At 37.3% G+C, this 16,306-nt stretch overlaps 1 protein-coding gene across 3 annotated transcripts in view; it reads left to right on the top strand.

Moving 5' to 3' along the window:
- The window catches only part of VPS13B (vacuolar protein sorting 13 homolog B), a 793,535-nt gene that overhangs the window by 469,749 nt on the left and 307,480 nt on the right, over positions 1 to 16,306 (top strand). For all 3 annotated transcript variants that reach the window (XM_060128467.1, XM_060128455.1, XM_060128456.1), the window contains exon 31: positions 636 to 839. In XM_060128467.1, the coding sequence (XP_059984450.1) occupies positions 636 to 839 (204 nt within the window). The remainder of the gene's footprint in view (positions 1 to 635; positions 840 to 16,306) is intronic.

A 16,306-nucleotide genomic window follows, 5' to 3' on the forward strand; every position in this document is an offset into this window, starting at 1 on the left:
TCTATATGGACCAGTAATCCTTACTGTGCTTCTACATCAATAAGCAATGTACTCTTGTCAACAATTTAGTCTATATGATGATGGGTTATATAAAGGACCAAAGGCAAAAGCTAGGGGAGTTAAATAGATTAGAAAGCCTTCATCACCTTTCCTAACAAGACATCAGAGTGCTGAGGAAGGGAAAGTAGGTGTTTAGCAGGTGTTTAGCATTGCAAAGAAGACAGGGTTTTGAGGCAAAACCCTGGATTTAAGTTGCAATTTTGTCCACATAGTAGCTCAGTAACTTTGACTAAGTCTTTCAACCTCTCTGCATTATTTTCTCTTTAGTAAAAATGGAGATAATAATATGACCTCACAACATCTCAAGGATTTAAATCATAAATGTGAAAGTACTTAGAAAAATAGCAGTGCTGGGAATAATGTAAGAAATCATTATAGGGTAGATACTGTTAAGTGCTAAGTTTTGGGTATGTTTACAAGTTATTAGTATGTGGTAACTTTCTAATACCTGCCTCATAGATTTGATTAACCCAGTAATCCAAAGGAAAAAAAAAAGGTAATAACATGATGTTAGCAAGAAAAGTAAACATAGAATACTTATTTTATCGGTTCACTTTTTTTCACTGCCTTTACAGGAGAGCCCTGAATTTAGGAATTCTTCGAGACCCTGGATCAGAAATTGAAGACAGACAATACCAAATAGATCTGCAGTCCATCAATATTGGTACTGCGCAGTGGGATCAACTAAAACCAGAGAAGGAAAGTGGCGCAGGAGGGGTGCTAACAGAGAATGAAAGAAATTCTCAGAATCCAGCCCTTGAGTGGAATATGGCCAGCAGGTGGGAAATGGTTGAGAAACTTTCTCCACGTTCTAATATTTCATTGACAGAAGAGCAATTGATGATACAGTCTTTAGCATGCCCAACTTAAGTGTTTTGGTATTCTGCATTTCATGATGATCATTAAATATATTTTGTAATTGTAGCTGATGATTTTGCTTGGAAACGTGCTAGTACCACCACTGTTACACTGCAATTATTACAAATTTAAGGTCGTGTCATAATTTTTTTTTTAAAGCTTGTTATTTGATGAAAGTTTCCATTTCAGGCTAAGGATTCATTCACATTTTCCCTTAAAATCCATTATATTCAAAGTCAGATTTTTTTAAAGTCTTTCCTTATCAGGTTCTTGTGCTTGTTGCCTTTGTAGATCTTCTTTGAAAAAAATGTTTATTCAAGTCTTTGTCCTTTTTTTTAATAATTTTAATTTTTGGCTGCGTTGGGTCTTTGTTGCTGTGTGCAGGCTTTCTCTAGTTGTGGCGAGTGGGGGCTACTCTTCGTTGCAGTGCACAGGCTTCTCATTGCAGTGGCCTCTCTTGCTGCGGAGCACAGGTTCTAGGTTCACGAGCTTCAGTAGTTGTGGCACATGGGCTCAGTAGTTGTGCCTCATGGGCTCTAGAGTGCAGGCTCAGTAGTTGTGGCACACGGGCTTAGTTGCTCCGCGGCATGTGGGGTCTTCCCGGACCAGGGCTCAAACTCACGTCCCCTGCATTGGCAGACAGATTCTTAACCACCACTGTGCCACCAGGGAAGTCCCTTGCCCATTTTTAAATTGAGTTGTCTTTTAGTTGATGATTTATAGGAGTTCTTTTTTTATTTAACTTTTAAATTTTTAAAATTTTTATTGAAGTAAATCTATTTACAATGTTGTGTTAGTTTCTGGTGTACAGCAAAGTGACTCAGTTATACATATACATATATATTCTTTTTTATATTCTTTTCCATTAGGGTTTATTACAAGATATTGAATATTTCTCTGTGCTATACAGTAGGACCTTGTTGTTTGCTTTATATATAATAGTTTGTATCTGCTAATCCCAAACTCCTACTTTATCCCTCCGCTTATCCCCTTTCCCCCTTGGGTAACCATAAGTTTGTTTTCTATGTCTGAGTTTATTTCTGTTTTGTAAATAAGTTCACTTGTACAATATTTTAGATTCCATATATAAGTGATATCATATGATATTTGTCTTTCTCTCACCTCACTTAGTATGAAAATCTCTAGGTCCATCCCTGTTGCTACAAATGGCATTATTTCTTTCTTCTTAATGGCTGAGTAATATTCCATTGTATATATGTACCACATCTTCTTTATCCATTCATCTGTCAATGGACATTTAGGTTGCTTCCATGTCCTAGCTCTTGTAAATAGTGCTGCTATGAACATTGGGGTACATGTATCTTTCTGAATTAGAGTTTTGTCTAGATATATGCCAAGGAGTGGGATTGCTGGATCATATGGCAACTCTTTTTTTAGTTTTTTAAGGAAGCTCCATACTGTTTTCCATAGAGGCTGCACCAATTTACATTTCCACCAACAGTGTAGGAGGGTTCCCTTTTCTCCACACCCACTCCAGTATTTATTATGTGTACAAGTCTTTTTGGTGCGGGGAGGGAGTGCCAATTATTTTATTCTGTTCAGACAGAAGAAATTTACAAGAATTTATACAGTTTAGAAATATAGAGATTCCAGTTACACTGTTATTTCTATTACAAAAAATGACCAGTAAGGTAACCAATCAGAATTTCAGTTTTCTTTTGAAAATTGTCATCACAGAACATGGCAATAATTTGTAAAGTCTTAGAGTCTCTGAGACTCTTTATTCAAGTCATATCTTCAAGTACAGATTTACTTACATAGATAACAAGTTAGCAATAGATGTAAATATTCATACAAGTTTCCCTATGACACGAGAAAATAAAAATATTTTGAAAGGTCTCAATATTTTATCAAATCAGATTCTCTGAACTAAATTTAGGATGCAAAACATCATTTCTCCTTAAACAGATGCATGAAAGAAGAGATATCTTCTTTACCTCTTTTTTGTGTAGACTTTTTAATGATGTCCATTGTGACTGGTGTGAAGTGATACCTCATTGTAGTTTTGATTTGCATTTCTCTAATAATTAACGATGTTGAGCATCTTTTCATGTGCCTATTAGCCATCCGTATGTCTTCTTTGGAGAAATGTCTACTTAGGTCTTATGCCCATTTTTCGATTGGGTTGTTTGTTTGTTTTTGTTATTGAGTTGTATGAGCTGTTTGTATATTTTGGAAATTAAGCCCTTGTCAGTTATGTCATTTACAAATATTTTCTTCCAGTCTGTAGGTTGTCTTTTCATTTTGTTTATGCTTTCCTTTGCTGTGCAAAAGCTTATAAATTTGATTAGGTCCCATTTGTTTATTTTTTCCTTGCGAGACTGACCTAAGAAAACATTGGTATGATTTATGTCAGAGAATGTTTTGCCTATGTCCTCTTCTAAGACTTTTATGGTGTCATGTCTTATATTTAAGTCTTTAAGCCATTTTGAGTTTATTTTTGTGTAGGGTGTGAGGGAGTGTTCTACTTCATTGATTTACATGCAGCTGTCCAGCTTTCCCAACACCACTTGCTAAAGAGACTTCTCCTCCTTTGTCGAAGATTAATTGACCATAGGTATGTGGGTTTATTTCTGGGCTCTCTATTCCACTCCACTGATCCATATGTCTGTTTCTTGTGCCAATACCACACTGTTTTGATCACTGTAGCTTTGTAGTAATGTCTGAAGTTTGGGAGGGTTTTGCCTCTAGGTTTATTCTTTTTCCTCAATACTGCTTTGGCAATTCTGGGACTTTTATGGTTCCATATAAATTTTTGAAATATTTGTTCTAGTTCTGTGAAAAATGTTATGAGTAATTTGAAAGGGATCACATTAAATCCGTAGTTTGCTTTGGGTAGAATGGCCATTTTAACTATTAATTCTTTCAGTCCCAGAGCATGGGCTATCTTTCTATTTATCTGGATCATCTTCAGTTTCCTTTATCATTGTTTTATAGTTCTCAGCATATAAGTCTTTCACCTCCTTGATGAGGTTTATTCCTAGATTTTTTTTTGATGCAATTTTAAGACTGTTTTCTACTTTCCCTTTCTGATATTTCATTGTTAGTGTAAAGAAATGAAACCAATTTCTGTATGTTAATCTTGTATCCTTCTACCTTGCTGAATTTGTTTATCAGTACTAGCAGTTTTTGTGTAGAGTCTTTAGGGTTTTCTATATATAATATCATGTCATCTGCATATAATGACAGTTTTACCTCTTCCCTTCCAATTTGGATACCTTTTATTTCTTTTCCTGTCTGATTGCTGTGGCTAGGGCTTCCAATACTGTTTTGAATAGAAGTGGTGAGAGTGGGCATCCTTGTTTTGTTCCAGATTTTAGCAGGAAGGCTTTCAGCTTTTCACCCATTGATCATTATGTTGGCTGTGGCTTGTCATAAATTAGCTTTTATTATGTTGAGATATGTTCCCTCTATACCTTCTTTGGTAAGAGGTTTTATCATGAGTGGATGTTGAATTTTGTCAAATGCTTTTTGTGTATCTATTAAGATGATCATGTGGTTTTTGTCTTTTCTTTTGTTGATGTGTGGTGTATTTGCTTATGTTGATTGATTTGCATATGTTGAACCATCCTTGTGACCCTGCGGTGAATCCAACTTGATCACGGTGTGTGATCTTTTTTATGTGTTGTTACATTTGGTTTGCTAATATTTTGTTGAGAATTTTTGCATCTATATTCATCAAAGATATTGATTTGTAATTTTCTTTTTTGATAGTGTCTTTGTCTGGTTTTGGTATCAGGGTGATGGTGGCTTCATAGGATGACTTTGGGAGTGTTCCCTCCTCCTTAGTCTTTTGGAAGAATTTGAGAAGGATTGATATGTTCTTTGTATGTTTGGTAGAATTCCCCAGTGAAGCCATCTGGTCCTGGACTTTCGTTTGGAAGGATTTTTCTTTTTTTAACTGCAGATTCTATTTCACTTCTACTCATCAGTCTGTTCAAATTATCTATTTCTTCTTGATTCAGTTTTGGTGGGCTGTATATATCTAGAAACCTGTGCATTTCTTCTAGCTTGTCCATTTGGTTGGCATATAATTGTTCATAGTATTCTCTTAAGGGTTTTTTTTTTTTTTTTGTATTTCTGTGGTATAAGTTGTTATCTCTCCTCCTTCATTTCTTATTTTGTTTATTTGTGTCCCCTCTTCTTGGTGAGCCTGTCCAGAGGTCTTTTAATTTTGTTTACCCTTTCAAAGAACCAGCTCTTGGGACTTCCCTGGTGGTCCAGTGGCTAAGACTCCACACTCCCAAGGCAGGGGGCCCAAGTTCAATCCCTGGTCAGGGAACTAAATCCCACATGCTGCAACTAAAGAGCCTGCATGCTACAACTAAAGATCCCACATGCCACAACTAAAGATCCCACATGCCACAACCAAAAGATCCCATAAGCCACGACTGACATCCCACACATGGCAGCATAGATCCCACATGCTGCAACTAAGACCTGGTCCAATGAAATAAATAAATAAATATTTTTTAAAAAGGAAGAAAAACCAGCTCTTGTTTTTATTGATTTTTTTTCTATTTTTTTAATCTCTTTTATTTGTTTCCTCTCTGTTATTTATTATTTCCTTCTTTTTGCTCAGTTTAGGTTTTGTTTGTTCTTTTTCTAATTCTTTTAGGTGGTAGGTTAGGTTGTATATTTGAGATTTTCTTGATTTTGAGGAAGATCTGTATGAAATTCCCTCTTAGAAATGCTTTTGCTGCATCCCACTGTTGTGGCCTCTCCTGTTGCGGAGCACAGGCTCCGGACGCGCAGGCTCAGCGGCCACAGCTCACGGGCCCAGCCACTCCGTGGCATGTGGGATCTTCCCGGACCAGGGCACGAACCCGTGTCCCCTGCATCGGCAGGCAGACTCTCAACCACTGTGCCACCAGGGAAGCCCTATGGTTGTGTTTTCATTGTCATTTGTCTCAAGGTATTTATTTCCCCTTTGGTTTCATCATTGATCATTGGTTTTTTTTTTAGTAGCATGTTGTTTAGTCTCCATGTAATCATTTTTTTTGTTTCTCTTTCTGTGGTTGATTTCTAGTTTCATGCCATTGTGGACAGGAAAGATGCTTGAAATAATTTCTGTCCTCTTAAATTTGTTGTCTTGTTTTGTGTCCTACTATGTGGTCTATCCTCGAGAATGTTCCATGTGCACTTGAAAAGAATGTGTATTCTGGGTTTTTTGGATGTAATGTCCTGAAAATATCAATTAAGTCTATCTGTTCCATTGTGTTATTTAGGATCTCTATTGCTGTATTGATTCTTCTGACTGGAAGATCTGTTCATTGATGTCATTAGGGTGTTAAACTCTCCTACTATTATTGTATCCTGTCAGTTTCTTTCTTTATGTCTATTAGTATTTGTTTTATGTATCTAGGTGCTCCTATATTGGGTGCATGTATGTTAATGAGTATAATACCTTCTTCTTGTATTATATGTTGTCCTTCTTTATCTTTCTCTATGGCCTTTGTTTTAAAGTCTATTTTGTCTGATATGAGTATTACTACCCTCACTTTGTCATTTCCATTTGCATGAAATATCTTTTTCCATCCTGTCACTTTCAATCTATGTGTTTCCTTTGCCCTAAACTGGGTCTCTTGTAGGCAGCATATTGTAGGCTCTTGTTTCATTACCCAATCTGATACTCTGTGTCTTTTGATTGGAGCATTTAGTCCATTGACATTTAAGGTAAATATTGGTAGATATGTATTTATTGCCATTTTAAACCTTGTTTTCCAGTTGATTTTGTATTTCTTCTTTGTTCCCTTCTTTTTCTTTTTGTTTTTCCTTTTCTGGTTTGATGGTTTTCTTTTGTACTACACTTGTGTTCTCTTCTTTTTGGTTTTTGTGAATCTATTGTATGTTTTTGATTTGTGGTTACCAGTTTTTCAGTTATGTTAAACCATTACTATAACTGCTTGCTTTAGACTGACAGTCATATAGGCTCAAACACATTCTGAAAAAAAAAGTCTACGTTTTCTTACTCCCTTCTCCCACATTTTATGATTTTGGTGTTCTCTTTTACAAATTTTCATGTTTATCCTTTCGATGTTCATTGTAGTTATCACTTTCACAGAAAAATTTTTTTTTAATCTATGTACTGGCTTATTTAAGTGATATACTTTCCAACTGTGATTTTCTCTTTCCTATAGATTCTTGTTTCTTTTGTATTTAGAGAAGACCTTTCAATATTTCTTTTAAGATAGCTTTAGTATTGCTGTACTCTTTTAGTTCTTGCTTGTCTGAGAAATTCTTTCTCTTTCCTATTCTAAATGATAATCTTGCTGGGTAGAGTATCCTCGGTTGTTGGTTTTTTCCTTTGAATATATCTTGCTAGTCCCTTCTGGTCTGCAACATTTCTATAGGAAATCAGCTGATAGTATTATGGGGGTTCCCTTGTAACTAACTCTTCGTTTTTCTCTTGTTGCCTTAACAATCCTCTCTGTAACTTTTGCCATTTAATTACGATATGTCGTTGTGTAGGTCTGTTTAGATTCCTCTTGTTTGGGACCCTCTGTGCTTCCTTTACTTGAATATGTTTACTTCCCCAGGTTTGGGAATTTTTCACCCATAATATCTTCAAATACATGTTTGATCCCCTTCTCTCTCCCTTCTCTTTTTGGAACCCCTATTGTGCATAGGTTGGCACACTTTATATTATCTCGTAGATCTCATATGTTGCTTTCATTTTTTTTTTTTTAACTTGTCTTTCTGTCTGCAGTTCTGACTGGGTAATTTCCATTATTCTGTCTCTTCCAGATCACGTATTCATTCTTCTGTGTCATTTAGTCTGCTATTCATTACTACTAGATTGGGTTTTATCCCCAGGCACAGGAGTGCTAGTAATCCACTTGGGTGTCCTGCAGGCACTGCACTCCCAAAGCCACCAGTGGAGTAAATCCCCTCAAGTAGTGCAGCCCCTGGGCATCATCTCAGATTTCAGCCCCACCTCCATGTGTGGGCAACCACTGGCACTTGCATGCTCCCAGGCCTTGTAGATGTGTAGCTGTGCCTGCTGTGAGCACACCAACAATGAAGATGCTATGGTGGGGCCCCACCCCTCCCTTCAGAGAGTGTATTAGCAACAGCGGACCAGGATATTGCGGCTCAGACCACACTCCAGTCCCTTCAGGCTGTCTCCGTCCAGCCAACCCCAGTCCTCTCCCGAGTCTGTCTGCTGAAGCTTGAGTTTCAACACCCCAGTCCCCGCACACACCAGCAGGCACATGTCTTAGGTTTGGGAGTGCATCGAGGTGGCCAGCACCATCTGTGCTGGTCTCTCTCTGTTCTGCCTGCTGTACTCTGGCTGCTGCACTCTCCTCTGAGCCTCTGAAGCTCCCTATCTATCCCAGCTGATCTCCCAGCCAAAGCAGGGGGTTCCCAGGTTGAGCAAACCTTTCCTCTTTCACAACTCCCTCCCAGGAGTACAGGTCCTGTCCTGATTCCTTTTTGTTTCTTTCTTTTGTCCTTCCTGGTTACGTGGTGATATTTCTTGCAGCTTTGGTTGTAAGAGATCTTCTGCCAGCATTCAGTAGGTATTCTGTGAGAATTGTTCCACATGTAGATGTATTTTTGATTTATTTGTGAGAGGAGGTGAACTCCACATCCTTCTGTTCCACCATCTTGATCTGGGCCAGGAGTTCTTTATTTTTTATGAGTACTATACCCTTATCAGATATATGATTCACAAATGATCTTTTCATTTTCTTGGTAGTGATCTTTGATGCACAAGTTTTTAACTTCAGTAAAGTCTCATCTATTTTTTTCTCTTGTTGCCTATGCTTTTGGTGTCATATCTAAGAATTCATTGCCAAATTCAAGGTCATGAAGATTTATCCCTGTATTATTCTAAGAGTTTTATGGGTTTAGTGCTTATAATTAGGTTGTTGATTTATTTTAATGTTTTTTGTTTGTTTATTTTTGTATACAGTATGTAATAAAAGCCCAACCTCATTCTTTTGCATGTTGGATATCCAGTTGTCCCAGCACCATTTGCTGAAGAGAGTGTTCTTTTCCCATTGAATGGTCTTGGCACCCTTGTCAAAAATTAACCGACTTTTGAACATCCAATTTATGCCATGGAATGTCTTTTACACCAAAGATACAAAATAAAATAACTTCTAATATGTGTCTATCCCTTTCAGAGCTCATCACCCAATCAGAAAAACAGACAGGTTAATTAACTATTCAGGTACAATGTGGAAAAGTCCTCTGATAGATATAAGTAAATATACTTAGGATTGTAGAAAAGCCACATCAAAATTGAGATAAACACACTTCATGCATATAAGACATCGCAGGCTAATAGATGTGACATAACACATAAACAGAAGAATAAAATAAATCTAAAATTGATGTATGTATATATGGAAACTAAAAAAGAAAAAATAGTTCTGATGAACCTAGGGGCAGCACAGAAATAAAGACACATACGTAGAGAATGGACTTGAGGACCTGGGGAGGGGGAGGGGAGGCTGGGACAAAGTGAGAGAGTAGCATTGACATATATACACTACCAAATGTAAAGTAGATAGCTAGTGGGAAGCAGCCGCATAGCACAGGGAGATCAGCTCAGTGCTTTGTGTCCACCTAGAGGGGTGGGATAGGGAGTGTGGGAGGGAGGGATATGCAAGACGGAAGAGATATGGGGATATATGTATACATATAGCTGATTCACTTTGTTATACAGCAGAAACTAACACAACATTGTAAAGCAATTATACTCCAATAAGATGTTTAAAAAAATGTGGAGTGATTTAGAAGGGGCTAAATGGAGATTGGAGGGGGAAGTGCCAAAAATGGAACGCCACGTGACTCTCTAGCACCGTCGCTAGATGATGCTATGTGTAATTTTGCATGCTGATTATGTTCCACTTGTAATGTTGGAATTTTCCTTATTATTATAAATCCTTGGCCCCCAAATGTTCCGTTAAATGGATATTCACAACTTAAAAAAATAAAGATAAAACTAAAATAAAATCGATGTAGGTACAAATAGAGAATTAAAAGAAAGAAATGAATGACTAACTCCGTGCGTGGGTTCTCAGGGAAGGTTTCACAGAATATATGGCTTTTGAATTTGTTTCCACAAAGTACGAGTGGCAGGAGAGGGGAGGGGGCATTTTGAACTAAGAAAGTATAAAAACTTGGCATGTTTTATTCACTTCTGAATACCAAGCACATAGTATCATGCTTGGCACATAATAGGAAGTTCGTGAAGATTTGAGTGAAATAATGAGAGATCGAATGATTAGATGATTAAGTAAAGCTAACAAATCAAGTGCCTGAATCTGAGTGTTCCTGAGAGATACTGATTCAAATAAAGACAAGAATTTTTAGATCTGATGTTGTTTAGTTCTGCTGATTAATCTTGACAGAAATACAAACAGAACCATAATATCATTAGATTTTTGTTTTTCAATAGGTATTACAGGTAGAACTCAAAAGATATACAGTGAAGAATAATTTACTCCCTTCCTTAACCGTTATTAAATGGCAGTCTTTATAATGGTTTTCATTTATTCCTCCTGATACATTACTCACATTTTGTCTGTAATCATAATGTGTTTCTGTGTGAATGATTGTGAGAAGGAAGCAGGGAAGTGTTAAGCATAAGGAATCATCAAATTTTAAAACTCGCAGATCTCTTGCTTCCAAAACCTTAATTTTTCAGCTGACGGAATACATCAGGGTTCAATCAGGGCAGGACAACCACTATAAGTATTGTAACATAAGGGATTTATTTTAGGAGTAAGACCTTATCCAATTGTGGAAGAAGCTGGGTGACCTGGGTAAAAATTTGTAGCACCCCAGGGAACCTGGGAAGCCAGGCACGTCCAGTGGCTGGAGGGAGCACCAAAGGCTGGTAGGCAAGTCCATGGGAGGTTATTGCTTCTGCTTCTGGAGTTGAGCCTGCAGTTGCTATTGGCCAGCAGAGCCAACAATCAGGAAAAAGTCACAAAGGTGGGAAGAGTGAGGACAAGCTGGAATCTGCTGGTACCTCTGCATCGTAATTTCACTGCTATTTAAAACAGTATGACTGTCAGAGAATATTGTCTGTTATTTCTCTTCCACATTCCAACTCTCTTGCAATTTTCTTTCTAAACTCTGAACCGTTCTTAGCAAGTTACGGAACAAAACCACTACAGCAAACTAAGTTTGAGGAGATTCCTTTGCTTGTCTAGTGTCACTTAAAAATACAGCTAAGTGTGGAACCTCGGTTTGCTTCCTCTTAGTCAATTACTTTTCTTGTACTCAGTACTCTGACCCCTTACTCTTATGCTAAGTTCATTGTTAGTTAATCACCTGTTTTCTTTTAGCAACCATTTTTACTGCATCTGGGCTTATTTTTATAATCTGAGGTAATGAAGTGATGAGAACTAAAATAACCTGTACTGATGTCTGCCATGTTCAGGTTACACATTAAAATCACTATTGCTGTTTGACATGGTGATTAGAGCTTTCAGGGTGTGTGGGATGGTGTGGAAAGTTTATCTTGTAATTTCCCGAAAATGCCAATGAGCCTTAATTCTCCAAGTTAATATGATTTTCTTGTTTGTAATATTTAAAGATAAAATTTGAATAGAGTTGAAAACTACAGTTAAAAAATAAATAATTTAGTTTTTATAGCAAATGCTTTTATTTGGCCCTCTCACTATCTGTGTTTGATTTCCTTGTGTAAATTATCTTTCTGACTTTATTGAGAGAAATAGAACATATTTATTTGTTTGAGTATTTTGATGTACATGGACCACATTACATATACTACCCTTTGGCCTTTTTCACCACACATAGGATTTTTTTTTAATTAATTAATTAATTTTATTTTTGGCTGTGTTGAGTCTTCATTGCTGCACAAGGGCTTGATCTAGTTGTGGCGAGCGGGGGATACTCTTCGTTGTGGTGCGTGGGCTTCTCATTGCAGTGGCTTCTCTTGTTGAGGAGCATGGGCTCTAGGTGTGAGGGCTTCAGTAGTTGTGGCACTCGGGATCAGTAGTTGTGGCTCACAGGCTCTAGAGCTCAGGCTCAGTAGTTGTGGCGCACGGGCTTAGTTGCTCCGCGGCATGTGGGATCTTCCCAGTCCAGGGCTTGAACCCGCATTCCCTACACTGACAGGCAGATTCTCAACAACTGCATCACCAGGGAAGACCCACAGATAGGATTTTTTTAAATTGTTATTACTGTGTTTACTTAGCAGGCTGAATTTGAATTTGACACGATCTTAAAATCTATCCGTTCTATGCTCAACAGGGTAAGTAACATTGACTATGTGGAAGTATGGCATTATGTTGCTATTAAAGTACCTGAAGCATGAATAATGCCTTAATTCTGAGAGATCATGACTATTCATTGTTATCTTACATTTTTACTTTTTTTTTTTGTATTTGCTTCTGATGTTTTTTCAACATCTTTATTGGAGCATAATTGTTTTACAATGGTGTTTTAGTTTCTGCTTTATAAAAAGGGAATCAGCTATACTATACATATATCTCCATATATCCTCCCTCTTGCATCTCCCTCCCTCCCACCCTCCCTATCCCCACCCGTCTAGGTGGTCACAAAGCACCGAGCTGATCTGCCTGTGCTATGCGACTGCTTCTCACTAGCTATCGATTTTACATTTGGTAGTGTATATATGTACATACCACTCTCTCACTTTGTCTCAGCTTACCGTTCCCCCTCCCCGTGTCCTCAAGTCCGTTCTATAGTAGGTCTGCATCTTTATTCCCATCCTGCCCCAAGGTTCTTCATGACCATTCTTTATTTTTTAGATTCTATATACATGTGTTAGCATACGGTATTTGTTTTTCTCTTTCTGACTTACTTCACTCTGTATGACAGATTCTAGGTCCATCCACCTCACTACAAATACCTCAATTTCGTTTTCTTTTATGATTGAGTTTTATTCCATTGTATATATGTGCCACATCTTCTTTATCTATTCATCTGTCGATGGACACTTAGGTTGCTTCCATGCCCTGGCTATTGTAAATAGAGCTGCAATGAACATTGTGGTACATGACTCTTTTTGAGTTATGGTTTTCTCAAGGTGTATACCCAGTAGTGGGATTGCTGGGTGATATGATCGTTCTATTTTTAGTATTTTAAGGGACCTCCATACCGTTCTCCATAGTGGCTGTGTCAATTTACATTCCCACCAACAGTGCAAGAAGGTTCCCTTTTCTCCACACCCTCTCCAGCATTTGTTTGTAGATTTTTGATGATGGCCATTCTGACTGGTGTGAGGTGATACCTCATTGTAGTTTTGATTTGCATTTCTCTAATGACTAATAATGTTGAGCATTCTTTCATGTGTTTGTTGGCAATCTGTATATCTTCTTTGGAAAAATGTCTATTTAGGTCTTCTGCCCATTTTTGGACTGGTTGTTTTTTTGATATTGAGCTGCATGAGCGGCTTGTAAATTTTGGAGATTAATCCTTTGTCAGTTGCTTCATTTGCAAATATTTTCTCCTATTCTGAGGGTTGTTGTTTTGTCTTGTTTATGGTTTCCTTTGCTGTGCAAAAGCTTTTCAATTTCATTAGGTCCCATTTGTTTATTTTTGTTTTTATTTCCATTTTTCTAGGAGGTGGGTCAAAAAGGATCTTGCTGTGATTTATGTCATAGAGTGTTCTGCATATGTTTTCCTCTAAGAGTTTTATAGTGGCTGGCCTTACGTTTAGGTCTTTAATCCATTTTCAGTTTATTTTTGTCTGTGGTGTTAGGGAGTGTTCTAATTTCATTGTTTTAGATGTAGCTGTCCACTTTTCTCAGCACCACTTATTGAAGAGGCTGTTTTTTCTCCATTGTATATTCTTGCCTTGTTTATCAAAGACAAGGGGACCATATGTGCGTGGATTTATCTCTGGGCTTTCTATCCTATTCCATCGATCTGTATTTCTCTTTTTGTGCCAGTACCGTACTCTCTTGATTACTGTAGCTTTGTAGTATAGTCTGAAGTCAGGGAGCCTGATTCCTCCAGCTCCGTTTTTCTTTCTCAAAATTGCTTGGCTATTTGGGGTCTTTTGTGTTTCCATACAAATTGTGCAATTTTTTGTTCTAATTCTGTGAAAAATGCCACTGGTAGCTTGATAGGGATTGCATTGAGTCTGTAGATTGCTTTGGGTAGTAGTGTCATTTTCACAATGCTGATTCTTCCAATCCAAGAACATGGTATATCTCTCCATCTGTTTGTATCATCTTTGCTTTCTTTCATCAGTGTCTTACAGTGTTCTGCATACAGTTCTGTGGTCTCCTTAGGTAGGTTTATTCCTAGGTATTTGATTCTTTTTGTTGCAGTGGTAAGTGGGAGTGTTTCCTTAATTACTCTTTCAGATTTTTCATCATTAGTGTATAGGAATACAAGAGATTTCTGTGCATTAATTTTATATCCAGCTTCTTTACAAAATACATTGATTAGCTCTAGTAGTTTTCTGCTAGCATCTTTGGGATTCTCTATATATAGTATCATGTCATCTGCAAACTGTGACATTTTTACTTCTTCTTTTACGATTTGGTTCCTTTTATTTCTTTTTCTTCTTTGATTGCTGTGCCTAAAACTTCCAAAAGTATATTGAATAATAGTAGTGAGAGTGTGCAACCTTGTCTTGTTCCTGATCTTAGTGGAAATGGTTTCAATTTTTCACCGTTCAGAATGATGTTGGCTATGGGTTTATTATATAAGACCTTTATTATGTTGAGGTAAGTTCCACCCATGCCTACTTTTTGAAGAGTTTTTATCATAAATGGGATTTGAATTTTATCGAAAGCTTTTTCTGCATCTATTCAGATAATCATATAGTTTTTCTCCTTCATTGTGTTAATATGGTTTATCACATTGATTGATTTCATATATTGAAGAATCCTTGCATTCCTGGGATAAACCCACTTGATCATGGTGTATGATCCTTTGAATGTGCTGTTGGATTCTCTTTCTAGTATTTTGTTGAGGATTTTTGCATCTATGTTCATCAGTGATGTTGGTCTGTAGTTTTTTTTGTGTGTGACATCGTTGTCTGGTTTTGGTATCAGGGTGATGGTGGCCTCATAGAATGAGTTTGTGAGTGTTCTTTCCTCTGCTATATTTTGGAAGAGATTGAGAAGGATAGGTGTTAGCTCCCCTCTAAATGTTTGATAGAATTCGCCTGTGAATCCTCCTGGTCCTGGGCTTTTGTTTGCTGGAATATTTTTAATCACAGTCTCAATTGCAGTGCTTGTGATTGGTCTGTTTATATTTTCTGTTTCTTCTTGGTTCAGTCTCGGAAGGTTGTGCTTTTCTAAGAATTTGTCCATTTCTTCCAGGTTGTCCATTTTATTGGCCTAGAACTGCTTGTAGTAATCCCTCATGATCTTTTGTATTTCTGCAGTGTCAATTGTTACTTCTCCTTTTTCATTTCTCATTCTGTTGATTTGAGTCTTCTCCCTTTTTTTCTTGATGAGTCTGGCTAATGGTTTATCAATTTTGTTTATCTTCTCAAAGAATCTACGTTTAGTTTTATTGATGTTAGCTGTTGTTTCCTTCATTTTATTTCATTTATTTCTGATCTGATCTTTATGATTTCTTTTCTTCTGCTATCTTTGGGGTTTTTTGGTTCTTCTTTCCCTAATTGCTTTAGGTTTAAGGTTAGGTTATTTATGTGAGATATTTCTTGTTTCTTAAGTAGGATTGTATTGCTATAAACTTCCCTCTTAAAACTGCTTTTGCTGCATCTGATAGGTTTTGGGTTGTTCTGTTTTCATTGTCATTTGTTTCTAGGTATTTTTTGATTTCTTCAGTGATCACTTCATTATTAAGTAGTGTATTGTTTAGCCTCCATGTGTTTGTATTTTTTACAGATTTTTTTTCCTGTAATTGGTATCTACTCTCATAGCTTTGTGGTTGGAAAAGATAGTTGATACGATTTCAGTTTTCTTAAACTTACCAAGGCTTGACTTGTGACCCATGATATGATCTATCCTGGAGAATGTCTCATGACACTTGGGAAAAACAGTGTATTCTGTTGTTTTTCGATGGAATGTCTTATAGATATCAATTAAGTCCATTTTGTTTAATGTATCACTTAAAGCTTGTGTTTCCTTAGTTATTTTCATTTTGGATGATCTGTCCATTGGTGAAAGTGGGGTGTGAAACTTCGCTACTATGTTTGTGTTACTGTCAATATTCCCTTTTATGGCTGTTAGCGTTTGCCTTATGTATTGAGGTGCTCCTATGTTGGGTACATAAATTTTTTTTTTTTTTTTTTTTTTGGTATGTGGGCCTCTCGCCATTGTGGCCTCTCCCGTTGCAGAGCACAGGCTCCGGATGCGCAGGCTCAGCGGCCATGGCTCACGGGCACAGCTGCTCCGCGGCACGTGGGATCTTCCTGGACAGGGGTACAAAC

The sequence above is a fragment of the Lagenorhynchus albirostris genome, chromosome 17 (genome assembly GCF_949774975.1).
Source record: "Lagenorhynchus albirostris chromosome 17, mLagAlb1.1, whole genome shotgun sequence".
Classification (NCBI taxonomy): domain Eukaryota; kingdom Metazoa; phylum Chordata; class Mammalia; order Artiodactyla; family Delphinidae; genus Lagenorhynchus; species Lagenorhynchus albirostris.